At 39.2% G+C, this 27,942-nt stretch overlaps 1 protein-coding gene and 1 non-coding gene across 2 annotated transcripts in view; one reads left to right on the forward strand and one right to left on the reverse strand.

Annotated features, from left to right (window-relative positions):
- The window catches only part of GRXCR1 (glutaredoxin and cysteine rich domain containing 1), a 133,871-nt gene that overhangs the window by 51,648 nt on the left and 54,281 nt on the right, over positions 1–27,942 (reverse strand). Inside the window, exon 2 of the mRNA XM_045984453.1 lies at positions 3,669–3,911. Within this exon, the coding sequence (XP_045840409.1) occupies positions 3,669–3,911 (243 nt within the window). The remainder of the gene's footprint in view (positions 1–3,668; positions 3,912–27,942) is intronic.
- LOC123937753 lies at positions 1,878–1,985 on the forward strand. The gene has a single exon (XR_006817551.1). It is a non-coding gene; the product is annotated as a U6 spliceosomal RNA (small nuclear RNA).

Consider the following 27,942-nt stretch of genomic DNA (forward strand, 5'->3'; position numbering starts at 1 on the left):
ATTTCTCATGTATAAAGTACATGTACTCAATAACAATTTCTTCATTCTTAAACTGAAAAAAAAAGAAAAACCCAGACATTTCAATGGATACAGAATTATAAAGGAGTTACAGCTCAACATCAGCTAGTTTAAAATACCTGTCTAGATCCACAGTCTTTCCATTCCTCTCTGTTACCAGAGTCCCCACTCTGATTCATTCCATGTTTTATAGCTCAGTTCCAATGTAGGTTTTATGTATTTGTACTATAAAGTTTTATGCTTGGTCTAGAATTAAGATAGTACTTCTTACCTATTTCCTAGTAGAATTTCCAAGATAATCTTTGTCCAAACAATTGAAATTCAATCTTTTTATGTAAAGATCTCCCAGTGCCAAAGCAACAGGACAATGGCTTGAAGCAAGCTTCAAGTTGAACTTGCTTCCCCACCCTCTAACCCCCTCAGCCTCCAACTCCTTGACTGACCCATCCTCTCCTGATGGAGCATCTCAGGGAAGTGGAGCTTTGTTTTCTAAAGTAATTTCTTTCTCTTGACTATTTCACTGCTTTCATCTTTACATAGAAGTTTGGCTGGGAACCAAAGTAGTCAGGGGAAAAAAGCTCAGCATTTTTGTCAATTCTTCTGCTCTTGCCCATTGAACTCTGCGATCTTTCCCTCAGTGAAGATAAGCGAATTCCCTTGGTGCCACCCATCTCTGGCTCTGGTGGCAATGATGGCAGGGAAATAAGGGAGCTACAAAATGGTCTCATGCTCTCCCCATCCCATCTCACTACTTCCATAGGCCTATTTCTGTCCCTATCTACCTCATTCTCTGGCCCTCTCTAGTTCTCTCTCTCCCTCCTTTAAAAAAAAAAAAAAAAAAAGTTGTATTGCACAGATGATGCATGCATCTCAATTTTTCTCACTCATCTAAATTTAAACTAAATCAAGTGGTTTCATGTGGCTGTTTAAAACATCACAGATGTTAAGGAAATTACCAACATCAGCTTCTTTTCCTCCCTAAAAATTACGATTCACCATGTGCCAAAACCCAGCAGAGGGCATCCTTCCATTTCAGATGAATGAATACTGCAGGGAGAAGGCTCTAGGATTCCAGCAATGTCTTCCATTTACAAATGTGCCCTGGAATTTAAAATCAAGACACTTTTGTCGTAGGGGGAGAAACTGTTGTAGAAGTTGTTTTCTGGAGTGCTTACCTCCATTTCAAATGATAGATTTTGAAGAATTCTCCATTTATAAGAAAAAAGAAAGAGGAAAACAAAATCTCTGTCTCAGGTCTCTTTCCAGATTTGGGGCATTAGCATCCAATGGCAGAATCAACAAGGTAACTAACACCTGTGTGATTTTCCTTCTCTAGGCCACTGTGTGCTAATAAAGTAATCACAGAAAAAGCATCTGGGAAAGAATCTGTACCCTGTTTCTTTTGTCCATTGCCCTCTGCCTCTAGGCATCAAATGCAAAGAAAAATAGCACCACTGCCTGTGAGATTGCCTTAGAAGAAGGAAGAAGGTAAGTATGGTCAAAAGCAGGGTGTCAGGTAAGGCCAACCATATTACACCTGTGTAAGGAGGCAGTCACCCACTAAATTTAACTGGGCAGTTGCACAGAAATTAAAATTCTACAATGGAAAATATCTTACATCATCCGAAGAATTTTGCCAGTTAAAAATCACTCTTATCAGTGATTTTCTCCCTGGGGAGTAAGTTTATCAGATTCTTTCCTGGTAGAAGAATGTCATAGGGAGAGGAGGAAAGAATGTGAGAGAAGAGTATAGCAACATCCATACACCCATTCAACATAGGTTTCTGAGCACTTTGTGCCAAACCATGTCCTAGGTATAAGACCATATCAGCAAACAAAGTATCAAAGATTCATTTCTTGTGCTTGCTTCCGGCAGCACATATGCTAAAATTAGAACAATACATAGAAGATTAGCATAGCCCCTGCTCAAGGATGACACACAAATCTGTGAAATGTTCCAACTTAAAAAGAGAGAGAGACAGAAAGAGAGATCCCTTTCTTTGAGGTAATGTGCAAAAAAGTAGGGGTTTGGGGAGTCAGACCTAATTTTGAGTCCTCGTCCTGTCACTTGACCAGCTATGTGACTTGGAGCAAAATAATTAATGTTTTCTTCAGCAAAACAAGGATAGTTAGATTGTTACTATTGATTTATAACTAAGTAACAAAAGATTGTTACTATTTATTAAAAACCTACTTTGTTCCAAGCATAGGAATTGAGTACTTCTATATATTATATATGGTCAAATCCTCACAATTAGTCTGTGAGAAAAGTTCTATCACCATGCTCCTTTTACAAATGAGAAAACCATGACACAGAGAGATTTATAAATTACCCAGAATCACATAGAAGTATCAGAGCAGGAATTTGAAACAAGGCCATCTTGCCTCTCAACAAGTAGAGCAGAGAAATGTTCTCTAAGGCTGTCCTGGGGATTAGATGAGATGAATGTGTAAAGCTGAGAACACGGTATAGTAACGTTATTACTACTATTATTATTAATTTATCGTTACTATCACTGCCATTGTTGTGGCTTTCGGGGACCTAAGGGTACATGTGGAAATATAATGAAAGAGGCTCAATGCTTCAAACCTAAATTCCTCCTCTTCAAAACGTAGTCTGTGTCCAACTCAAGTTAAAAGTAAAATTACTAGTGAATCATGGCTTCTCTCCATTTATCTTTCCATAAGATGACAGGCTGCCTCTAACAGCAATGGCTCTAGGCAGGATATCAGAACAGTTTCCCTGTAACAAAACATGAGCATTTCCTGCTCTGGATTTTTTCTAACCATCTCTGAAAGCTGAAGGTTAAGACCAAATACAAAACAAAGCCAAGCTCCAAATATCCATCTGCCATTTGAAGGCAGCTCTTTGTTCTCTGATAAGTGATCTGGGGGAGTCAGTCCCACCCCCTCAACCTCTGGCGTCCCTTGGCTCTTTGTTCTTACCCTTTCTAAAGTGCATTCTCCAGAGCCCTCTTCTTGGGCTTCTTAGCGATGGAGCCTGTTCACAAATCAGTGGGGCTTAATTATGCTAACAGTATTATTCAAAAAGAAACGAGGCAGTCATATTTCCTTGATGCTCAGGAGTTTGCTCTGTTCTGCTACAGCAAGCCTAAACTTGGGTCTCACACTGCCAAATTACCAAAATCCAGAATAATTTTAAACAACAAGCAAATAAATAAAATTCTGGCTCCAGGCCTCATTTCTTACTGATTTTGTTTTGGGACTGCCATCTTAGTTTCATTAGGTAGGAAACCGAGTGTTTGATAATGGGGTGTAAGAGAATTCATAAATGTGTATCTTATAAATATTCCATTTTTCTCGTGTGCACTAAAAAATAGTTTGTATCTCACACACTAAGCTTCATAATGCAAAACTCAAGTCAACTGAACAAGTAAAAAATGTGTTCCTATTAAAAAAGGCAATTTCATGCTGATTTTATCTCACCATGCTTCTGTAGGGATGAACACTGTTAGCAACACATCATTTGGGATAGAAATAAGTGCTTCAATCCCTTTGGTCTGAACTCCAAAAAATAGCAAATGTCCTGGGAGTTATGCTGCAAGTCACCTTGTCATAGGCTTACAGATTTCTAACAACCCAGGTTGGGTTCAATAAAAAAAGAAGATTTTTCTTAGCGGAGAACTTACCCCAAGATAATGGCCATCGATGAACACGACAGGGAGGGAAGGGGCTTCTGAAACACGTCGGCATCGCTCATCTAACTCTTTTCCATAGTCACCATTCAGAGCTATGTTTTTCTCTTCAAATTTTACTCGATGGTTTTGGAAGATCTTTCTAACCAGTTCACATCTTTCAAAGGTTGTCCGTACCACACGAAGGCAAGTGGTATATATCACTACGCGGTCAAATTCTAGGTCCGTTGATGGTTGCTGAAGGAAGAACATGGTAATGTAAATATTTTCCTCGACTTTCTTCTGTCTTATTAAGACAATTAACATTTTGACACATAGAAGACACTTGTCTTCTACATTAAAGGCAATAAAAGTTGAAGTGCCACATTTATCAATCCTAAGACATGTTTTTATGTTAGAAAATCTGTACTTGAGAAGGGGAGAAGAATCAACATAATTTAAATGACATAATTTACTTGACCGTGTTTTTTTCTGTTCTCAGTGGCATATCAAATAACAGCATATCTTAAAACGTGACATCTCACATGGCATGCCATGTGGTAAAAGAAGGAATGGTTGAATTATGTTTCTCATGTTCCCCAGACAGGGTTCAGTTACCAGACTGGCCTCTTAAACCCAAGTGAAATACGTAACAGAACAGTCAGGTTAGCATTTAACCGTTTGAAAATCCTTCGCCTTATCCTTGGGCCACCGTCTTCTGGGAATAAGAAGATGTGTATCTCCTTTCAGCAGCACAGCATATGTGCCTGCACTCTGTCGAGTGACTCGCAGTGAGAAGACGCTCCAAAGATTGAATGACTCAGAGGGAGTGCAGAGAAACCAACACCCTAGTGGCAGAGGGTCAGAGCCAGGCATGGAACGGAAACAATCAAACAGGTATGCTGCAACAGAGGCAAACAACTCTCAAAACCAAGGAGAAGATTCTCTCTGTGTGAATCTTGCTTTCTACATTTCCTGCTACATCAGAAATCAGTGACTAAGTTCCTGGGATGACCAGCCCAGCACTGCTAGGGTTAGACCACATAGGCCCTGACAGCATTAGGGAAAAGCCTCTTCTTCCTTACCACAATCTTCTTTGAAGGAGACTAAAGGGAATACAATTGTACCATGAGTCCAAGGGATATGTGGGTTTTCATGGGGCTACGGTGGTTGCAACACAACTACACAACTTAGAAACCCCTCTGAAGTCAAAATATTGACTGGAAACCACTCCAGATAGCTAAATACTAGAATCAGAAGGAAGGATACTAAGCTTCACCACTCTGTAGTCAAAGAAATCAGCCCATCACGTGCAAATATACAGAGTCCTGAGAAGGTCTTAAGTCATAAAGATGGCAATGCAATCGTCTCCATTTCACCAAGGAAGAGGTCATTTTTTTTTCTTGATAATAAAATTTATTTCTTCCCTCAATAGAGTTCAGAGGCTAAGCTGAAATCCCAGAGACCTGGAGGGTTCAAACAAGTGTCATCAATGTTGGGCCAGGCCAGGAGTAAAAGAGGTATCAGTGAGATGTAGAAAGTCAGCTGGAAGAGAAAAATGTTACTCAGCTTCCCACAAGATTCCGGCTGGCAGGTATGTTACTCAATATTGTCAGATATGATGATTTTATTATAGTATTTTTATTTTACTTTTTTAAGACATAATTATTCTAAATATAAGCTTGAAATCTGGATTTTTATGGAAAATTTTCTGCTTTCTAAATGGCAGCACCTCATTAAAAATGTATTGAGACCATGTGGACCAATATATTTGGAGACCGAATTTGGCCTGGACACTATGAATTAACACCAGGGTGGAGAAAGCATCAGATATAATGGGACTCTGCCACTGGCCATCTGTGTATTTGGGGGAAGAGAGTGAGCTAGTAAGCCTCAATTTTGTCATCTATAAAATGTGATCTACCTAACAGGTTTGCTGAGGAGGCTAAGTAATCGAGACTATGAAAACAACCAGTGTAGGGCTTGATATGTACTACTGTGCTCAGCTACCCAGTGTAAAAGATTACACTCCACAAAGGGGAAGTTTCAAGCTTAAAAACACAAACAAAAATAAATCAGTGTAATTAATGAAAAGAAAGGGGGGTTGTTACTATGCTTAAAAAGCATTGATCTTTGTTTGGGGCACCTGGGTGGCTCAGTCAGTCAAGGATATGCCTTCAGCTTGGGTCGTGATCTCAGAGTCCTGGGATCGAGAGCCGCAACAGGCTTCCTGCTCAGTGGGGAGTCTGCTTCTCCCTCTCCCTCTGCTTCTTCTCCTGCTCATGCTCTCTCGCTCTGTGTGTCTCAAATAAATAAATAAAATCTTAAATTTAAAAAAAAAAAGAAAGGCATTGATATTCAGAGGAAGTAACCAAATGCCCAAACCTATGCTCATCTTCAGGTTCATGGTTATAGGCAAGTAGGGAATCAACAAACTCACTACAAATACTGCAGGTTTTGGAAGTGCACTCTAGTTTCTTTTCTCTGATGCTATTATGTGAGTAAGTATGCATTGTTCCTCCAGTTGCAAGGCCACTATAACTGCATTTGGTCTTACCAAAATGTTCCACTTCTTTCAATAACTACACTTACTTTTGAAATAGTTGATAAGACATAAATTTCCCCCATGAATAGAGGTGGGAAAGTTTAAGATCAAACCAATCTGCTGCCACATTAACCAACTCCTATGGGATTATCTCTGCTCACACAACAAATGCTAGGTAACACTTTTCTGTGTGTCTCTAAGAGATATGCATTTAAAAAAACAGTAACAAGATAGACCCCTATCAGGTAGCCATGTTGGATGCTGTTTAATACAAAGGGCAACAAAAATATCCCTTTACCTCCTGTTAAGGATGAGCTTTGCCTGGAATCAGTGAATTTCCAGGATCGCTGGATATTAGAATAAACTGGGAAGGTTTTGTTTTCGGGGGTTTTAAGCTGGGGAGTTTTTAAAAATTCCCCATACCCAGGCCAAGTACATAACAATTAAACCAGAATCACCAGGGAGTGAAATCTCAGAATTGTGATTTTTTTTTTTTTTAGCTCCTAAGGTGATTTTAGTCTACAACCAAATCCTAGAGCTAGTCACATATGAGTTGGAAATGCAGAATGACAAGCTTCACCCTAGATCTACTGAATAAGAATCTGCATTTTTAACAAGTTCTCTGAGGAATTTGGATGTACATTACATTTTAAGGCACCCTACTGTAATCACATTGACAGTTTGACTTAAAGAGAAACTGGGATTATGTCCCTTTAAAATAACTGGTAGTCATTTATTCAGTTACTAGAATCATTTATTTGCTATACATGGTGACAGGTAGTAGATATATAATTATGAGCAAACAATATCATTTGCTTACAACTGGAAGCTCATTGTGTGTGTGTGTGTGTGTGTGTGTGGTTTTTTTTTTTTTTTTTGAAGTTACATAAATAAATATGGATTCACAAACTGTTAAGTACTGGTAAAGAAATGCACAAGTTGTTAGAGAGACTATTGAAGGTGTATGCTTTTCTTGTTTCAGAGGTTGAGAAAGTGTTTTCTGGTAAATGAGCTCTGCTTTAAAGGACAGGAAGGAGTTAGAGAAATTAGATAAGAAAGCATGGGGAGGAGTATTATAGGTAAGTGCAAAGATCTTGAGATGGGAGGGAGATGGCATGTTTGAGACTCTGGTTGAAAGGCTTTGGCCAAAACACAGAGAAAGAGAACTACAGTAGTACTAAATGAATCTGGACAGGTATGCAGGATAGATAACGTGTTGTACTTTTATAACCATTTTAAAGATCCATGGGCTTTAACCTCAGAGTAATGGGAAATTCCTGAAGGTTTTTAAGGAGGAAGGGAGGAATACATTTAAAAAAAAGTAAGTGAAATATGACCAGTGTAGATAGTTGCACAGAATGTGCACTGCACAAGTCTCAGGGTTGTCATTATTAGCATAGTCTAAATAAATTATTCCCTCAGGGTTGTGTAACCCACAACTTGAGCAATCATATTCAGTCTTATTCCCAACTCTGTTGGTCTGAGAACTGAAATTCAATACAGGATACAATCAGGGTAGAAAATTTGGTTATCTATTAGAATAAGCTATTATGTAAAATGTTCTAAAGAAGATCTTATTGAACAATTTTTTGGTTTGATTTGGAAGTAGATCTTCCTAGAGGTAGTAGGTTGAATGATTTCTCAAGGTCTTTTCCAGTTTTATAATATGAGTTTAAGTGATATTGTTTTTGGAAAAAAAAAAACCCTCTCCTACATTTGTTTCATTTTCTTTCCCTCAACAGATTTGTCAAAGCATCTGGCCAGAAATCTAAAAATAGCCGCTCAGTGGTTAGCTGTCCTTCTTCTCTCTGCCTAGGGTTACCATGGGAATAGCGTAATGAAGGATGGATGCTTCTGAGACAGTGCTGAGAAGCCATTGAGATTTGCAGCCTGCTTGTTTTGAGAGAGCCGACCTAGATAATAATAAAGGTAGGCCATTTCTTCCTTTCCATTGATTAAAAAGATGAATCTTAGGAGTGGTCTGAAGCCTCACAAGAGCCTGCAGCAAAAGTAGATGTGTTGGCAAGGGATGGAAATTGCTGGGAACAAGACAAAGAGGTTACCAAATAGCCAATGTATGTCCTCAGCCTGCAACTGTCCTGCAAGTGGCACTGTGAAATGGTCATACCTTGTCATCTTGGGGCAATTCTGGAGCCCCTACACCCACAGGAATTGCCACTGAATTCAGGCCAAGAATCAGTCCCCACTGCTCCCTGACAGAGGATCAGCTTGGAGCCGACCCAGCTCCTGAGGCTGGAGCAAATCCAGTGGGTTATTTCCACTTGACCCTTTGCCTGTCCAGCCTGGCACTGGTTTGAAAAGGTGTCCTGAAATAGGGGCCTCCAGACACCTCCAAGAATCCAGTTCTTAAACAAAAATAAAAAATAAAATGGAAAGTCACACCCCAAAATTACTAGAATTAGTACAGCAATTCAGTAATGTGGCAGGATACAAAATCAGTGCACAAATCAGTTGCTTTTCTATACACTAACAATGTAACTATAGAAAGAGAAATTAAGAAATCTATTTCATTCACAAAAGCAACAAAAATCATAAGATACGTAGGAATAAACCTAACTAAAGAGGTAAATGATCTATACTCTAGAAACTATAAAACACTTATGAAAGAAACTGAGGAAGACACAAAAAGATGGAAAAATCCTCCATACTTATGGATTGGAAGAAGAAACATTGATAAAATGTCTATCCTCCCCAGAGCAATTTACTCATTCAGTGCCATCTCTGTTAAAATACCATTGACATTTTTCAAAGAACTAGAACAAAAAATCCTAAAATTTGTATGGAACCAGAGAAGACCCCTAAAGACCACGGGGAAAGATGAGAGAGAAAAACAAAGCTGGGGGATCAAGTTGTCTGACTTTAAGCTATATTACAAAGCTGGGATCACCAAGACAGCACAGCATTGGCACAAAAACAGACACATAGACCAATGGAGCAGAATAAAGACTCCAGAAATGGACTCTCAACTCTATGGTCAATTAATCTTTGACAAATCAGGAAAAAATATCTGATGGAAAAAAGACAGTCTCTTCAACAAGTGGTGGTAAAACTGGACAGCTACATATAGAAGAATGAAACTGGACCATTCTCTTACACCATACACAAAGATAAACTCAAACAGATGAAAGACCTCAATGTGAGACAAGAATCTTTTGAAATCCAAGAGAAGAACATAGGCAGTTACCTTTTTGACACTGGCCACAGCAACTTCTTTCAAGACACATCTCCAAAGGCAAGGGAAACAAAAGCAAAAATGAACTTTTGGGACTTCATCAAGATAAAAAGCTTCTGCAATCAAAGAAAACAATCAAAAAAACTAAGAGGCAGCCCACTGAATGAGGGAAGATATTTGCAAATGTTATTACAAATAAAGGGCTGATATCCAAGATCTATAAAGAATTTCTCAAACTCAACACTCAAAAAACTAATGACCTGGTCAAAAAATGGGCAGAAGACATGAACAGACACTTTTCAAAAAAAAAAAAAAAAAAGACATACAAATGGCTAACAGACACGTGAAAAAATGCTCAACATCACTAGCCATCAGGGAAATACAAATAAACCACAATGAAATACCACCTTATACCAGTTAGAATAGCAAAAATTAACAAAGCAGGAAACAACAAATGTTGGCAAGGATATGGAGAAAGGGGAACACTCTTATACAGTTGGTGAGAGTGCAAGTTGGTACAGCCGTTCTAGAAAACCTTATGGAAGTTCCTCAAGATGTTAAGAATAGAGCTACCCTATGACCCAGCAATCACACTACTGGTATTTACCTCAAAGATAGAGATGTAGTGAAAAGAAGGGGCACATGAATCCTAATGATCATAGCAACAGTGTCCACAATAGCCAAACTGTGGAAAGAGCCAAGATACTCTTCAATAGATGAATGGATAACCAAGATGGGGTACATACACACAATGGAATATTATTTCACCATCAAAAATGATGAATACTCACCATTTGCATCAATCTGGATGGAACTGGAGGGTATTATGCTAAGCAAAGTAAGTTAAGCAGAGAAAGACAATTATCATATGGTTTCACTCATATGTGAAACATAAGCAATAGCACGGAGGAACATAGAGAAGGGGAGGAAAATCCAAAGGAGGAGAAATCGGAAAGGCAGATGAACCATGAGAGACTATGGACCCTGAGAAACAATCTAGGGGATTCAGAGGGGAGAAGAGTGGGGAAAGGGGTAACAGGATGATGGGTATTGAGGAAGGCACATGCTGTAATGGGCACTGGGTATTATGTTTAACAAATGAATTATTGAACACTACTTCAAAAACTAATTATGTACTACACAGTGGCTAACTGAACATAATTTAAAAAATGAAAAGTCACATTTTAAGATGTTCATGGCAGACATAATTCTGGTAACTTTACATTCATTTAATCCCCACAATACCTGACATGTTGTGGCTGCTTTATTCACAGATGGAGAACCTAAGCTCAAGGGGGAATAAGTGTCCTAAACAAGTTGACAGAGTTAAAAATTAAGCAATTTAGAAACTTGGAACCCAGGTGTACACCCTTTCAAAATCCACATGTTTCCACTGAGCCAAGATGAACCACTGAATCGCCCTCTTGTTTTATTACTTCCTCCCCAGAATAAAGTTGTTGCCCAAACACAGATGGCTATAGACCTAAGTCATTGCCTGTGAGATAATGTTTGTGATTTTAAGAGGTTTGCCTCTTCACCAAATTATGCTCCCACATATAATTTGAAGTAACATCACAAGAGGTGCATTTTACTTTTTTTTTTTTTTTTTTCAGGCTAAAGAGATTCCTTTGAGATGGGGAAGGTAAAGAGATATTTTCTCCTCTACCAGAAAACAAAGAGGAGTGATGAGCTCAGAGCCATACAGCATATCAGAAGGCAAACTGGGACCAGACCCAGACTTCTTGATTATCAGGCAATAGGCCAGCCTGGCTCCAGAGCTGCCAACTTAAAGAGCAGGTGCATGCCCGTGGAAGCAGGGCTGTAGACCTTTACAAAGGGCAGGGAATTTTACATCTCTCTCTCTCTGTCTCCCCCCTCCATGCTATTCTGTAAACCCCTATAGCTGTACACATATTCTGGGATTGTACCCCAGGGAAATTCTCCATGTCCCTTCATGAGACAGTTTATAAAAATAATTATAAAACATTAGTTACGACATGACCCTTGAGTATCTACAAGTAGTGCTTAGAACCTGACATGTGCAACTTTCCTTTATCATAAGGATTATAATTCAAATTTTACAGTTAAGGGAACGAAAGCTTGGAATGAACTTAAGGTGCCCAAATACCTCGGGGGAAAAGGATCAGAACCAAAATTTCAGTCTGGGTCTGTTTTCTAAGTCCTTGCTCTTGCCATAAGAAGATGCTTTACATAACCCTCTTAAATACAACCAACCAATGGGCTGTACTGTTCTAGAACTGCTCGTGGATTATACCATGGAGGGTCTGTCACAGAGATAGCCCTAGAAATTACCACTGCTTAGCCCTCTGTCATTCTACTATCTCTGGATAGATGTCACCTCCTCACACAGACCTTCCCTCATCATCTCATAAAAAAATGGGCCTTTTATCTTCATACCCAATTCTTTCCTTTAGAACACCTAGTACTCCTAGACATTATATCATGTTTGTTTATTGATTTACCTTCTGTTCCCCCCAAATAAAATATAACCCCAACAAAGCAGGAACTTAGTTTGACTCACTAGAACTAAGAACCCCAAATATGACCTGGTATATAGTAGATGCTTAATAAATAGCTTCTGGCCTCTTTTCCACACATTTAATAAGAACTTGATCTGAATCTGCCTCTTAACAACTGGATAATCATAGACTAGTCACTTAATTTCTTTAAATTTCAGTTTTCTGATCTGTACTATACGGACATTAATGCCCCTTTCATGAGGATTTATGGGGACACAATGATTTAATGAATAGAAAACCCTTGGCATGAAACCTGATGCATAATAAACACTCAGTAAATGGCACCTTTGGATTTTTACTATCATTATTACTGGAAAATGCTACTGACAACACCAGCAGCAACACTATCACCCCATCATTACAACCAACTCTATGAACCAGACTGACATCATCTTGGACAAATCTGCCATGATGACCATCCATTGACCTGAAGCCTTCTTGAGCACAGCACCCTCGCCCCCACATTCTTTCTTTTTGTTTAACCACATAATGGCCCTTAAATACACCCTGGAAGCATACTGTCCTTGATCCACACTATGACTATGACACACAACTGTTCTCCAACAGTTCCCCCAGTGGCTCCCCAGCAGTACTCTCAGGCTATAGGCTACACAAGCAGGTCTTACGGGGAAGAGGGGTTATGGAGATCCACTCCTCTTGCAGCAGCCCAAGACCTCTGTCCATAGGTCCCTTTAATAAACTATTTCTTATCAAGTTGGAGTTATGGGCCTTTTTCTTCAGTCTCACAGCTTCTTTGGCTGTTGGAGGTCAATTTGCACACACCTTTTCACAGAACGCCAAGTCCAAATTCACATATGTCATCAACCTCATAAGCTAGAAGCAAAGTTAAATCTCATAATTACATAGAGATCAAAATATAAATCTCTTGGGGCGCCTGGGTGGCTCAGTGGGTTAAAGCCTCTGCCTTCGGCTCAGGTCACGATCCCAGGGTCCTGGGATCGAGCCCCGCATCGGGCTCTCTGCTCCGCAGGGAGCCTGCTTCCTCCTCTCTCTCTGCCTGCCTCTCTGCCTAGTTGTGATTTCTCTCTGTCAAATAAATAAAATATTTTAAAAATATATATATAAATCTCTTTGGGGCACCTGGGTGGGTTGGTTAAGCATCTGCCTTTGGCTCAGGTCATGATCTTAGGGTCCTGGGATTGAGCCCTGCATAATAACCATATAAATAATAATCAATCAATCAATCAATCTCTTTAATGACTAAAATTACAATTTATATCTGACTGAATGTGCCATCAATTCTGAGAATGAAAACAACGAAGTGGAACATATATATCAGATGCCATAAAAATCTGTCCTTTTCTAAATTTGGGTGCCCCCTGGGTAGCATAAAAGAAATGTATGAGCACAATCTTTGTAGGCAAGGATTTCTGGATAGTGTGTTTTCTATAGTTGTAATGCTCTAAGTTCATGTAAATAAATGAATTTCCCTTATTACTTTAGGAATTATACTTGTCCAAACCAATTATTGAGTTGGCCTAGACATTAATTGAAAAGTCAATGAACCTAATGAATTCTCCATACCAAACAAACAAACAAAAAAGATTTTTCCAAAGAGTTAAATGGAAACGATGTTGACTTTACAGCACATCTGAGTTCATGAAAATAAAGGTGTCCCACTCCCCTACTATAGAGACCTTAGAAAAGGCTATAGCTCTGCCAGTTTAGCTCTAATCAAACACAGGGAGATTTCACTTGAAAATCTGGATTTTTGTCTGTTCTTGAAAAAACAGAATCTGGTAACACTAGTTCTGTTGCCTTCTTGTGCAAAAATAACTGAAGCTTGGTGGCAACTACCCCCTTGAGGGGCACATGTCTCTGGAAGCCACATGTAATAACCATTCCCTTACATCTAGACAATTTCTTGCATTAACATTACCTGCATGCTCCTTTCGATCTGAGTTTGTGATGTTGCATCTAGCCTAAAGAATCTCTTATATTGGGGGAAACTGAGACTCCCATTGTACTTACTTGAATCAACTTTTTTTGGGAAGCAACACATGGAAAGAAAACACATCTCGAGCCAATGCTTTGGTTAGCTGTATGACCTTGGGGAAATCAGTTTACTTTTCTGGAACTAGACTTTCTCTTCTCTAATATGGGAATAGCTGTAATCTAGCCCACAAAGGAGTTGTAGAAGCATACGTAAAATGCTTCTGAAGGCACACTGGAAATCATAATACTTCAGAAACATAGCAGCCCTCGTCATTGCCCAGTCACACAGATGGGAGAAAAGGAACTGGCCTCTACTGGAAACCACCTTCCTACCAGCAGCAAACAAAAGCATCTTCTCCAATAGAAATATGTGGGTTTCTTTTTTTTTTTAAGATTTTATTTATTTATTTGACAGAGGTCACAAGTAGGCAGAGAGGCAGGCAGAAAGAGAGACGAGGAAGCAGGCTCCCTGCTGAGCAGAGAGCCCGATGTGGGGCTTGATCCCAGGACCCCGGGATCATGACCTGAGCTGAAGGCAGAGGCTTTAACCCACTGAGCCACCCAGGCACCCCAAAATATGTGAATTTCTATAGACATCGTCACAAATATGATTTATTGGCATTTGCTCTTCTTCAAATAACACTTCAGATAACACTGACATCAAGGTGAGTGCCCAAGTCATCAGATTCTGAAGCATCCAATCCCAAAGTGATATGCTTACAAGAGTAAAAAGCCAGGGAGCGAATGAATTAGGAACATCCCACAAATGGAAACATTGAAAAAAATATACTTCCCCTCACATCCTATGAAAAATTCAAGTTACAAAATGAGAAGAAAAGGAATTAAAGTGTTCCAGAATAATAAGTGGTTAGATAGCCCAGCCTTGACCATTTTCCTCATGCCTTTCATCTTTGTACTTTGCAAAAACCCAGTGCTCTTTCTTAAAGATACAGGTGCCTTTTTCCTCCCATGCTGCCAAATATATACATATCATGGATAAAAACCAAACAAGGAAAGATTAAACTCTTCCTCAATTCTCTCCATCCAAGCAAATGCCTGAATAATCAGCTAAGTGATGTCCGTCCCTTTTCGTGTGTTTAAATGTGATCAGAACCTACTTTAGAGGTTGAAATACCTTCATCTCCCCTCAGCTTGATGGTTCCATTAATATCAGGGTGATGAAGGGAAGGGATCTTAGTCTCTGTGGAATTCCCGGAATAGACTGAGAACCAAGTGCAACAAAGGCAGGGAAAACTCAGAAGTTGAGAAAATCGGACCTAGCCTCAGGCAAATCCTCATTCCTACCTCCTCCTTGGGTTTCCAGGTATAACTCATGTCCCCCAGACTATTCTGCTTGTCATGATTCCAACTTCCGCTAAACATGCTCTTCCCCAGACTCCAAATACTGCACACAGGAGGAGAAACTGCTGGGGAGCCCTCTGTGGGAAGCTTGGAAACTGCCACACAAAGCTGATATGTGTATTTTATGAGCATTGAGTCCTTCAATTCCACAAGGAACATAGGTATGCTCATTATCCTAACTCTTCAGAGGAGGAGGCTGAGGCACAAAGAAGTATGTGACAAGTCTAAAGTCAGACAACTAGCAAATGATGGTCCTAGTATTTGACCTGAGTAATTCATAGAACTCAGATCTTTATATGGTCCTATTGGTCAAGTACTGACTCTGTTTGAATGTATCTATACCCCATCTCATCTGGTAGAGAACAAGGAATTGGAGGGACAAATACAGGACATATATGAAACTTTAGGAGATATATATATATATATATATAGATAGATAGATAGATAGATATATAGATATAGATATAGATATAACTTTTGCAGATATATAGATATGGGTTTTAGATACATACTGTATTACTTTCCTAGGGCTGCTGCACCAAACTCCCATAAGCACACTGAGTGGCTTAAAACAACAAAAATAGCTTTGCTATTCTGAAAGTCAGAAGTCCCAAATGAGACTAGTAATAAATCACGGGATCAACAGGGTTGTGCTCCTCACTAAGGCTCTAGGGAAAAATCCCTTAGCTTCCTTTACCCAGCTTCTAGAGGTCACCTGCATTCCTTGGCTCTTAGTCCCTTCCTCCATCTTCAGAGTGTGCTAGAACAGCCTCGGCTTCCATTGCCACATCCCCTTCCTGACTCTGAGCTTTGTGCTTCCCTCTTATAAAGACCCTTGTGATGACATTGGGCCCAACCAATAATCCAGGATAATCTTCTCATCTCCGATCTCTAACTCAATCACATTCTCAAAGTCCTTTTTCCGTTAAGGTAACATAGTCACAGGTTCTAGGAGTTGGGACATAGACACCTTTGCCAGGGCTGGAGGTGAGGGGACTCCATTATTTAGCCTACCAGAGAGAGAGAGATTTTAAGATACTGGATCATAGGTAGAGGAATAAAAGGACTGCAAATTATACAATCTTAAAACAGAAGGGAAACTTGGAGATCTAATCCAACTTGAACAAAGGTATGGCGATGTCAAGAATACACTCGAGCTTCTGGTTATGAGCTACATCTCCCTCATTGTGTTTATCGGTGTGCTTTATAAACAGGAAACGAGGTAATTCTAGTAAGGTAGGCATGAAACACATTGTTCTTCTAAGACCTTCGACACAATTACTTGTAAGTAGAACTTTCTCCAAGTTGCTACTGAATAAATGGAAGGGTACTAAAAAAGAAGCAAGTGCATTAAAAAAAATTCACATGATCTTTATCTATCCAGTGTGTTTTCTCTGTCTTTTCTACTGCTTGCTAGAAATATGCTTTGCTTCCTCCAAACAAGCCTTAGAAATTGCTCTGAAAACCAGACACTAAGCATGACCAAATGAGGGGGGTACTTTGTGTTACATGAAAAGGAAAACACAAATGAAAATGTTTGAAATTTCTACCTAAAGCCAGAGGTTGAATTTGTCTGTGTTCTCCCCAAAAGCATCGAACTAATTTTTCAGTTCAGCTTCAAAGAGAAGAAACAAATAAGATTTCAAAGGCAAGAAAATGTTGCCTTTCCATTTCTTCTCAAATTTCCTTAAATTAGGTTGCTTTAATAAAAGCAACTAAAATGTAAGACTAAAATGTAAGGCGCACAAAGCCCACAGAAGCAGATGTAAAGAATAATGCTCGAAACCTTACAAGTCCTATTTTTTTCAAGCATATACCATACTATTTGGGATGACCAATGTAATTTTGTAAAGGAAGTTTATTTGATATTGATTGCATATTCAAGTAAGAAATGCAGGTGGGTTTTTTTGTGTGTGTCTTTTTTTAAAGATTGTATTTATTTATTTGAGGGAGAGAGTAAGAGCACAAGTGGAGTGAGCAGAGGGAGAAGCAAGCTTCCTGCTTGCAAGCAGGAAGCCCAAGGCTGGACTCAATCCCCAGGACCCCAAGATCATGAACTGAGCCGAAGGCAGACACTTAACCAGCAGAGCCACCCAGGCCCCCCAGTGCAGGTGTTTTTAAATAAGACTAATCACAATATTATTGGAAGGAAGAAAATCAACTTCTGGAAATATTCTTCAACAGACCCTGCTTGCTTTGATACCAGAGCTCCTAACCGGAGTTCATTACTGAATTTTGGAGATTCAGTTATTAGGAAAGAAATATGACCAAATTATTGAACAAAATAATAAGTCCCATTAAGTGGAAGATCTTATCGTGAACAATTTTATAGTTAGTGACCTGATCAATACTGGAAACAAACAAAAAAACTGATGAATTTTATGTCACAGGCATCATGTCAAATGCATGTATTTATTGTCATTATAAACCTCATAACATACAATGAAACAGATATTATTCCATTTTCACCAAGGTAAAAAAGTCACAGAGAGACTGCAATCTTGTTCAAGGAACATAATCATAAAAATTTTTCCTTTTGGCATAAGTAATGCCCCCTTCTCCTAGATTTTCTCTATCCATTTTCAGCTAGAGCCACTCTTCCCTTAAGAACTCCGATTCCCATGGGCTCTTCGCTTGGTCTACCTCTTTCTTTGTGGATGATCTCATCTAAATCTTCAAAAGCTAATTGAAGAGTAATAAACTCTCAAGGATATAGCCTCAGCTCAAACTCCACTCCAGCAATCCAGATTGGATTTCCAGTTATCTATGGAACATTTCTGCTTGGATATACCCTCTATGCTTGAATTCGGAATGCCTGAAGCTAAGCTCACCATTGCCGTTATACCTACTGAACCTGTGCTTGAAATCTGGGAGCAGTTCTGATTCCTCCAGAGCTTTCTCTTATCACTGCCCCCTACACTCTATAATTCAAGCAGTCTTACCAATTCTTTCTTTGTATGTTTTAAGCCTGTCTCCTCTCTGTCCCCACCTACAGCTTTAACTTAGATTCCCGCAGATTTTCATCCAGATTGCAACGACCTCTCAACTGGCATCCCTGTCCCTAAAGTAGACCCTTTCTATCCATTCTCCAGAGCTCATGCCATTTCTTTGCATAAAATAATAATAAACAATTGCTTCCCACAGCTTTCAGGATAAAGGTCAAATACACAAAGCCCTTTGTGATGTGGCTCTCATTTTGTCCCCTGGCTTTGTTTCCCATAGCACTCATTGCCATGCACTAACTGTTTATTTCACTCGGATTTATAAATTCCAACTATGTGCCAAATTTTCCAGACACAGCAAAACATTTTTACCAAAACATGTCATGTTTTTTAGTTCCTCTGACTTTCTCTTCTGTAATCCTTATGCCTAGAATACACTTTCCTCCATTGTTCACTCTTCTTTCTCAACAGACACAACCCACGTCCAGCAACACCTCTCAAGGGAGCCTCTCTCCCTCCTCCCTCCAATGGTATATGTGCTGTCCCTCTTTTGCGCCCCAGCATTCACTCTGCACCACCCTCTCTCCCCTACCATGAGACTATGAGCTTCCTAAGATTGAACAATTTGCGTTATTTTATTTTGCATCCTCTACACTTAGTAGAATGTCTGGACCATGATCAGATGTACTAAGCACATCTCTGTTGAATGAAGAACAACCCAAGATTTAAACCTCTGACCAGCGGATCCTAAAGTTTATGCACTTTCCAATGTAATACAACAAATATAGCATGACAGAAGAAAATCAAGAAAAAAGAAAACTCTCCAAAGTGTTATTTTTAATCCAAAATAAATGAACCAAAAGAAGCAAAACCACACTATTTTATTATCAGATTGATTGTTACTTAAGGAAATACTTACAGTGAATATTTTTCTATGTCATTAAAAAGCTTATGATATAATAACATATTTGCTCTTAGCAAAATACTCAAGGTGAAAACGCAGGTGGTGGTTGTTGCTTGGTCATTGCAATAGGTGTATGGAATCCAGGACAGGATAGTTTTATAGTGGTTATCTCTGATTAAATTGAAACAACTTGCCAGGAGAAAACCTGAAGGCTGAGTGTTGCATAGTAGCAAATAGGATGCATTCAAACCAATCACCAAAGGATGATTTCACTCATCCTCATTTTATTGTTATCAATAAAATATAGAAAAGGAAAAGACCAAAAGACTTGCTTTTGCCATTAAAATTAAATAACATAGTTTTATTCTAATTAATGATGATTTTAAAAATACTGACTATGGGGGCGCCTGAGGGGCTCAGTCAGTGAAGCATCTGCCTTTGGCTCAGGTCATCATCCTAGGGTTCTGGGATTGAGCCCTGCATCATGCTCCCTGCAGAGCAGGGAGTCTGCTTCTACCTCTCCCACTGTTGCTCCCCTCTGCTTGTTCCCCCCCCCCTCTGTCAAATAAATAAATAAAGTATCTTTTAAAATACTGACTATGAAGAAGTACTTTAAATGTGTGTGTGTGTGTGTGTGTGTGTGTGTGTGTAAAGCAGTGAAGCATGAGGTAGGATTAAAAAATAGCTAACCACCTTTAAAACGGAATAGAGAGCATCATTATTCTACATTAGTCTCTCCACTAATGCAGAGATATGGTTAAATGTGGTTAAATGCTTATACAGATGTTAGCCATGCCTGAGGAAAGGCTCGCCTATTGTCTTTATTGTCATCCACCATCCACCTGGCAGCTTCTACTAAAACCGTATCTAAATGTCTATGAGAAAACAACCGCCTTCCGAAGAAATACCAAACCTGCATGCCGCAGTCATACCCTCAGCCAGCCCTGGGAGAGAGAAACCATCCTTCTCTCTGTTACCCAAGCTATGAGAATGTAAGCATAGAAGGTTTGGCATGGTATTCTCATCACACCCAAATGTTGAGAAAGAAAGGAGGAAAGAAGCAGACAGAGAGAAAGTTTCCCAATAGTATATTCATTTTCATTTCCTTCTCCACCCGGGCCATGGCCATGGTTTATTTACATGAGCCAATAAATAAATTCCTCTTCATGTGTGTGTGTGTGTGTGTGTTTTGTTTGTTTTGTTTTGTTGTTTGTTTGGGGGTTTTTTGTGTTTTTTGTTTGTTTGTTTGTTTTTTGCTTTGGTCATGTTTGTCATAACCAAACAAAGAAGCTGTTACAGTACCCAGGATTTCACCAGATTCAACGGACTATAGTGATCACATTTTTCTCTCCAGAAATAAACATCTTTCCAAAATAACCTTCTTAGGTAAAATCAGACTTTTTAGCAGTTTTCACATGTTTGGGACAAAGCCTATTTCTACACTCACACACCACCTAGGCTCAAATAAAATAATTGACAGAAGACCTCAGGAATGCCTGGTTGGTCTCTTCTCTTTTGACTTCATGGTATTAAGAATTCTGAATTTGGAGGTATGAAACCTAGGTTGTGAATCCCATCTCTGCTAATCTGTAGTAAAATGATCTATAACAAATTGATTCTCACATTCATATAGTAGGTAAAAGCCTCCTGCGTCCACATCACCCCGCTCTTATGAGGTTCAAACAACATGGATGGCATTGCCATTTCTTGTCCAGTCATGAGTAAGTAACTGCTATTGATCTCTGGCATTTCTCAAGACTAAATCTTTGAATCTTTGATATCTTTTGTAAAATTATCTTCCTTGAAGGACTAACCTATTTGATTGCCTTCAATTATCACCTTCCTGCTCCTGGCTCCCAGGTCAATAATGTTTTTTCCTTTCTTCTCATCTGAGCTAGTCTAACAAACATTTCCTTCTTAAAATCCTGACATAGGGGCATCTGGGTGGCTCAGTCAGTTAAGTGTCTGCCTTCAGCTCAGGTCACGATCTCAGAGTCTTGGGTTTGAGCCCCCTGTCGGTCTCCCAGCTCAGTGGGGAATCTGTTTCTCTCTCTCTCTCTCTCACTCACCCCCACAAATAAATAAATAAAAATATTTTTAAAAATCCTAACATAACCTCAAACTCAGCAAGTCTACAATAAGACCTTTCCTCAAATCCATATTCTTCTGATCTTCCATTTCTGACTTTGGGATGTTCATCTTCTACTGGGTCCTGAAGTCACCTTCCATCCATTCCTCTCTATTGATCAGACCCAATCATAAATCAGTTTCTACTGTGGTTGTCCCTATAAATTTCTCTCACATCTATATTGTTGTTCTTCTTACTGTCCCCATGCAACATTAAACTATCATCACCTTTTGCCTAGATTACTATACCCTAGCTAACTTGTGTAACTCTATTTTTCTATCCCATGCAGTATCTCCTCTCTATCAATGTCAGAATAATCTTCTTCAAATCTTTTTCCCAGGAACTTACTGATTATATACATGTGTATATATAAACTCTTTATTTCTTTGAAAGATGAGGCTGCTGAGACTCAGAGATATAAAATGACTTGCCCTAAATCACAGTTATGTTGTGGAAAAACAGAAGTGAACCTAGTATCCCTGCCCCCCAATCTGTTGATGCAAGCTCTTCTGCTAACTTATCACATCTCAGCCCTTCCATCAAGGGCTGTATGGCTCCCTTTCTCTCTCTAGCACCTTCCTATTCTCCCCTTACCCTTCAGTCTATGCTTTCCTACATCACCTACAAATGGCATTACGTCTGACAAATAAATTGTGAATACCTTGAGGGCAACTGTCAGATCTTCAAGTTTTCCATCTCTGTATTACTGTCTGCTCCTAAATAAAGTTGAACATAGCAAAAGAGAGAGATACACAGAGAGAGAGAGAAAGAGGGAAGGAGAAAAGGAGGAAGAGAAGGAAGGAAAAAGGAAAGAAGAAAATCAAATTTTCTAAAATTCTTACAGGAAACAAGATGCATTATCATCACTTCTCAGAATAAGGCCTGTAGATCCCCTGCGTCACACCCCAGGGTGGTGGTGGGGTGGGGGTGTCCCAGGCCCCACCCCCACTGATTCTGACCGGGAGCAGTAGCCCTAACTCTACACCAAGAACCCCAGACAATTCTTATGAACATGACAACCTGCAAATCACTGAAACCTGAAGTCTTTCCACGTTTTTGCCGCAAGACAGAATTTTTAAACAGCATAGTCTATTTGTGTCCCTTGAGAGTAAACAAACATTTCATAGGAAATGTGCCTAATTTCTATGACTATCAATGGGTGAGACTGACACCTTTTTCTCATTTTCTCTTTCTTATGGAGAGAAGAGCTTCTAATTAAAACCTCCCACAGAGCCGACAGTGAGTCAGGTTTGGGCACCTACACTGTCTGGTTTTCTTTCCCCATTTTGTGAAGGAAATGTGACAGAAGATAGTGAAATCTTTTTTTTTTTTTTTAAGATTTTATTCATTTATTTGGCAGAGGGAAACAGCATAAGCAGGGGGAGCAGCAGGCAGAGGGAGAGAAAGAAGCAGACTCCCCAGTGATCAGAGAGCCTGATGCAGGGCTTGATCTCAGGACTCTGGGATCATGACCTGAGCTGAAGGCAGACGTTAGACCAACTGAGCCACCCTGGCACCTTGAAGATAATGAAATCTTATACAAAAGTCCAAATCACTGTTAAAACCCTCATCTCACCTTACATAAACCTCAACTTCTCCAACTTCTCTGCTTGTATAAGCTTCATTGCATCCAGTTTACCAGATAAAGAGTATTCAGAATTAAGGATATCATTTTTCTTCCTCTTATATTTTGTGGAAATGATTTCATTGTTATTACCACACTTATGACCAGAAGTTTCCAATTATGATGCCCTAGTCCCACAAAGTAACTTCAGCTTACTCTCTTTTTTCTTTAAAGTACAAACAAAACTTCATATATATATATATATATATATACATATATATATATATATACATATATATATATATTTTAAAGATTTTATTTATTTGAGAGAGAGAGAACACACACAGGTACAAGAGCAAGACAGAGCACCAGCACTAGGGAAGAGCAGAGGCAGAGGGAAAGGCAGACTCCCCACTGAGCGAGGAGCCCAACTTGGGGCTGGATCCCAGGACCCTGGGATCCTGACCTGAGCTGAAGGCAGACGCTTAATGACTAAGCCACGCAGGCACCCCAGAACTTTATATTTCTTAACTGAAGTACAGTTGACATACAATTTTATATTGGTTTTATACAGTTATAAATTATATTGGTTTTTATACAATTTTATACTGGTTTCAGGTGTACAATAAAATAATTCAACAATTATATACCTTACCAAATGCTTACCGCACGTAAGTAAAATTACCATTTGTCACCCTACACACTTACTATGATATTATTGACTTTATTCCCTAGGCTGAATTTTCATCGTATTTATTTTATAACTGGAAGTTTCTACCTCTTAACCCCCCTCACCAGTCTCACCCATACCCCACTCCCTCCCCTCTGGCAACCACCACCAGTTTGTTTTCTGTATTTAGGAGTTTGTTTCTTTTACTTCCTCTTTTAAAGACAGCACAAGAAAAGGCTTGAATTGGGAACTTTGTGAGCAGATTTTCAAATGAAGTGCTCAAATTGCTGTTTTAATTTAGAGGACATGCCAAGTTAATTTAAAAAAAAAGAAGAAGCATCTCGATGGTTTCCTAGGTTGACCCATCTACATAGTTTTTTTTTTTTCTGATGAAAAAAATTTAATAAAAAGGATGATCAATATAGGAAAGCAGGATTGCTTTTAACCAGCTGAGGTGGAAAATCATTACATATTTCTTTTTTTTTAAATATTAATCAATTAATTTATTTTTTTTTTCAGCATAACAGTATTCATTGTTTTTGCACAACACCCAGTGCTCCATGCAATACGTGCCCTCCCTATTACCCACCACCTGGTTCCCCCAACCTCCCACCCCCGCCCCCTTCAAAATCCTCAGGTTGTTTTTCAGAGTCCATAGTCTCTTATGGTTCGCCTCCCCTTCCAATTTCCCTCAACTTCCTTCTCCTCTCCATCTCCCAATGTCCTCCATGTCATTTGTTATGCTCCACAAATAAGTGAAACCATATGATACTTGACTCTCCCTGCTTGACTTATTTCACTCAGCATAATCACTTCCAGTCCCATCCATGTTGCAACAAAAGTTGGGTATTCATCCTTTCTTTTCTTTCTTTCTTTCTTTCTTTCTTTCTTTCTTTCTTTCTTTCTTTTTCTTTTTTTCTTTCCATAACCCCCTCCCCCTCTCCCAACCCCACCTCCCCCCAGCAACCCCCAGTTTGTTTTGTGAGATTAAGAGTCCTTTATGGTTTGTCTCCCTCCCATCCCCATCTTGTTTCATTTATTCTTCTCCTATCCCCCTAACCCCCCATGTTGCATCTCCACGTCTACATAGTTTTTAAAAGGGGAGGAGGACATTGCCACATACATTAAGTCTGTTCATTTTGCTTTGTTTAGCTTTTTGGGTTTTGTTTTTGTTGTTGTTTTTTTAATTGTGAAGGTAATTTTGTCTTTAAGAATTTACACTCACCCCACTGACATGTATTGTAAGATGACGGGTCCATCTGAAGCCCTTCGGTCATCTGTCATTAAAGAGGGACTTGATCTAAGCAACTCCAAATGAAGCAGAAGCTGTGGGGGATAAGGCCAGCCTAGGAATCAGAAGTCCTAGATCTAATTTCCAGTTTGGTCACAAGTTCGGGCTCTTTATAAAATCCCTCTGGAACTCACTAGCCCCTCTATCAAATGAGAGGAGTGGACTAGATTAAGGGCCACGAATTCAAAAGTTTCTCAGGAGCTGAGCAGGTAAAGCAAATGTAGAAGCAAAATGATAACAGAAGGCAACAGGCTGTGGTGGGGATTAGCAGGACTGGATTTCAGGCCCTCTAAAAAGGCACCTGATTTGGGGCACCCGGATGGCTCAGTTGGTTAGGTGTCTAACTCTAGATTTTGGCTCAGGTGAGGATCCCAGGATTCTGGGATCCAACACTGCCTCCGGCTCCATGCTGGGTGTGGAACCTGCTTAAGATTCTCTCCCTCCGGCACCTGGGTGGCTCAGTGGATTAAGCCGCTGCCTTCGGCTCAGGTCATGATCTCAGGGTCCTGGGATTGAGCCCCGCATTGGGCTCTCTGCTCCGCAGGGAGCCTGCTTCCTCCTCTCTCTCTGCCTGGCTCTCTGCCTGCCTTTCTGCCTGCTTGTGATCTCTCTCTCTGTCAAATAAATAAATAAAATCTTAAAAAAAAAAAAAAGATTCTCTCCCTCCCTCTTCCTGCTCCTCCTTCCTCTCCCCCTTTAGAAAACAAACAAACAAACAAACAAAGCATTTGAATTGGAAATAATTTTTAAAGCAGTATCTTAACCAAACCTCTGAAAGTCAAATTTAGATCACAAGTTACCTATGATCTCTGAACTAGATAGTTTTTCAATTGCCTTTCAGCTTCAACCATACGTGATTCTAAAATAACAAGTAATGGTCATTGAAATCACCTGAAAGCAAAGATAATTTTAATTAATTAAGTTTTAACACCTCTCTAGTTCTTACTCTATGCCAGGCTCTTAGCTAAAGACTTGACTTATAGTAACTCATTTTAATCTTCATAATTACTCAATGAGGTGGGCATGTGGTTGTAATCCCTCTTTTCCAGAGGAGAAAATGGAAACACAGAGTTTAAATACTTTATCCAAGCAAGTCCATACATTTTTGTGTTGCAATTGCCTTATGTTTTCCTCAAGTCTTGTGATTACAATATATTAACTTTGTTTTGGATTAATTTTTTTAAGTATAAAGAAACCAAAGAAATAGTTATTACTTACATGAGCTTGCTTCCTGGAAACAACACACCACTCTCAACATTTGACATATTTTCCTGGTCAGTTTTCTATGCATTTTGGATTCCAAGATCATACTGTATACTTCAGATTTACTTTTAATTTAGGTTTTTAATTGATATGTTTGATGCTACATATTGCCAGAAACATTTCTCCATTTCATAAAAAATCCTTTTAAGTCTCATTTCTAAATGTGTAAAATACCACTTAGAGAAAATAATTACAATAGCACTATGCAATAGAGCAAACCAGACTTAATCATTTTTAAAATGGATTAAATATTCAAGTTATAAACCTTAACCAAGAGACTTAATGAAAGATAAAAATAATATTTGAAAGTTAGGAAATATTTTATATGTGAAAATTATTTAATGTTCTATTCCATAATTAATAAATAAAGTTATTTTTGATGGCTCTAAATTACTGAACTAGCATTGTGTACTTAGAGGACTAATTGTTATTAACAAGCTAGAAAATAAGAATGGAGGTACATTTTCACAAAAAGCAAATTATCTAAAATGTTAATAATTTTTAAAGTTAAGAAGTGTTTGATTGATGTCCTCTGAAAGTTAATAAAGTCACAGAATCAGAATTATAGAAATGGAAGAGATTTCCTAAAACCAACACTGTTCCTTGACCCATTTATTGGACTGTATTGTAGCTGCAATGAGATCATAGGAATTAACAATTTATTTTAATCCAAAATGCCAAGTGAGATAACCATTAAAATTTGATCATTCGGATTTCTCATTTCTGCTCCAACATGTACAAGCGTGAAAGTTGTTACTTTCATCCTGAAAACGGGTAAAAGCTGGACAAAATTAAAATCCCTGAGTTTTGGGAGGGGGCAGCCACCAAAGAACTGAGGTTGCAGGGCAAACTGCCACCCTGAAGCCAGGGAAAGAGATGGATTCAGAAAGATAGCGGAGCTCTGCTTACCTAGAACTCAAGTCTCTGGAGCCATAAATGGGTAGGACACTTAAATGATAATTTTGATAAACTGCTGGTGGCTAAATGTAGACTAGCATGACAGTGTGCAAGTCCAAGGAGCTGCTCGTTTAGGGGGATCTCCATACTTTCATGAGTTTTACTTACAGGAACCCCAACAGATTCTCACAGTGAACCTGTGAAGATCCCCTAGGCTCTGCCAGGCAGAGAGGGAAAAGAACTCCTGGGAAGTACAGTTGGAGCTAACTGTCCTTCCTTAAGCGTGGGCTGCACATGGTGATTTTCCTCCAAAGAGTATAGCAGGAGAGGTTGGGAAAGAGGGTGAGTGTACAGTGGAGAAACCTGGCAAGCACTGCTTCAGCCAGGCGGTCAAGTTCAGCTTCATCTGTGAAAAGTCAGGTCCATAGTGGGTACCTTTACATAATATGATGAAAATGGCGCTTTACATCTGTGTCTTCCTCTCCAAAACACATAACCTCAGTATAATCTTGAGAAAAACACTGAACAAATCCCAACAGAGAGAAATTCTTTATCTATGCAACACTCCCCCAAATTATCAAAGTTGTTAAAGCCAATTAAAGTCTGAAAAACTAAGTGTACTGTGTTATCTTACATGGAATCCTGGAACAGAAAAAGGACATTACACAAACATTGGACTTTAGCTAATAATAATGTATCAATATTGGTTCACCAATTGTGATAAATGTACTATACTAATTTTAAGATGTTAATAATAGAGGAAAACGCATGTGGGATATATGGGAAGTCCCTGTATTATACTCACAATCTTTCTATGAAAACTATTCTAAATAAAACATTTATTTTTTTTAAAGACTTTATTTATTTATTTGAGGTAGGCAGAGAGGCAGGCAGAGAGAGAGAGGAGGAAGTAGGCTCCCCGCTGAGCAGAGAGCCCAATGTGGGGCTAGGATCCCAGGGTGCTGGGATCATGACCTGAGCCGAAGGCAGAGGCTTTAACCCACTGAGCCACCCAGGTGCCCCTAAAACATTTA

The sequence above is a fragment of the Meles meles genome, chromosome 2 (genome assembly GCF_922984935.1).
Source record: "Meles meles chromosome 2, mMelMel3.1 paternal haplotype, whole genome shotgun sequence".
Taxonomy (NCBI): domain Eukaryota; kingdom Metazoa; phylum Chordata; class Mammalia; order Carnivora; family Mustelidae; genus Meles; species Meles meles.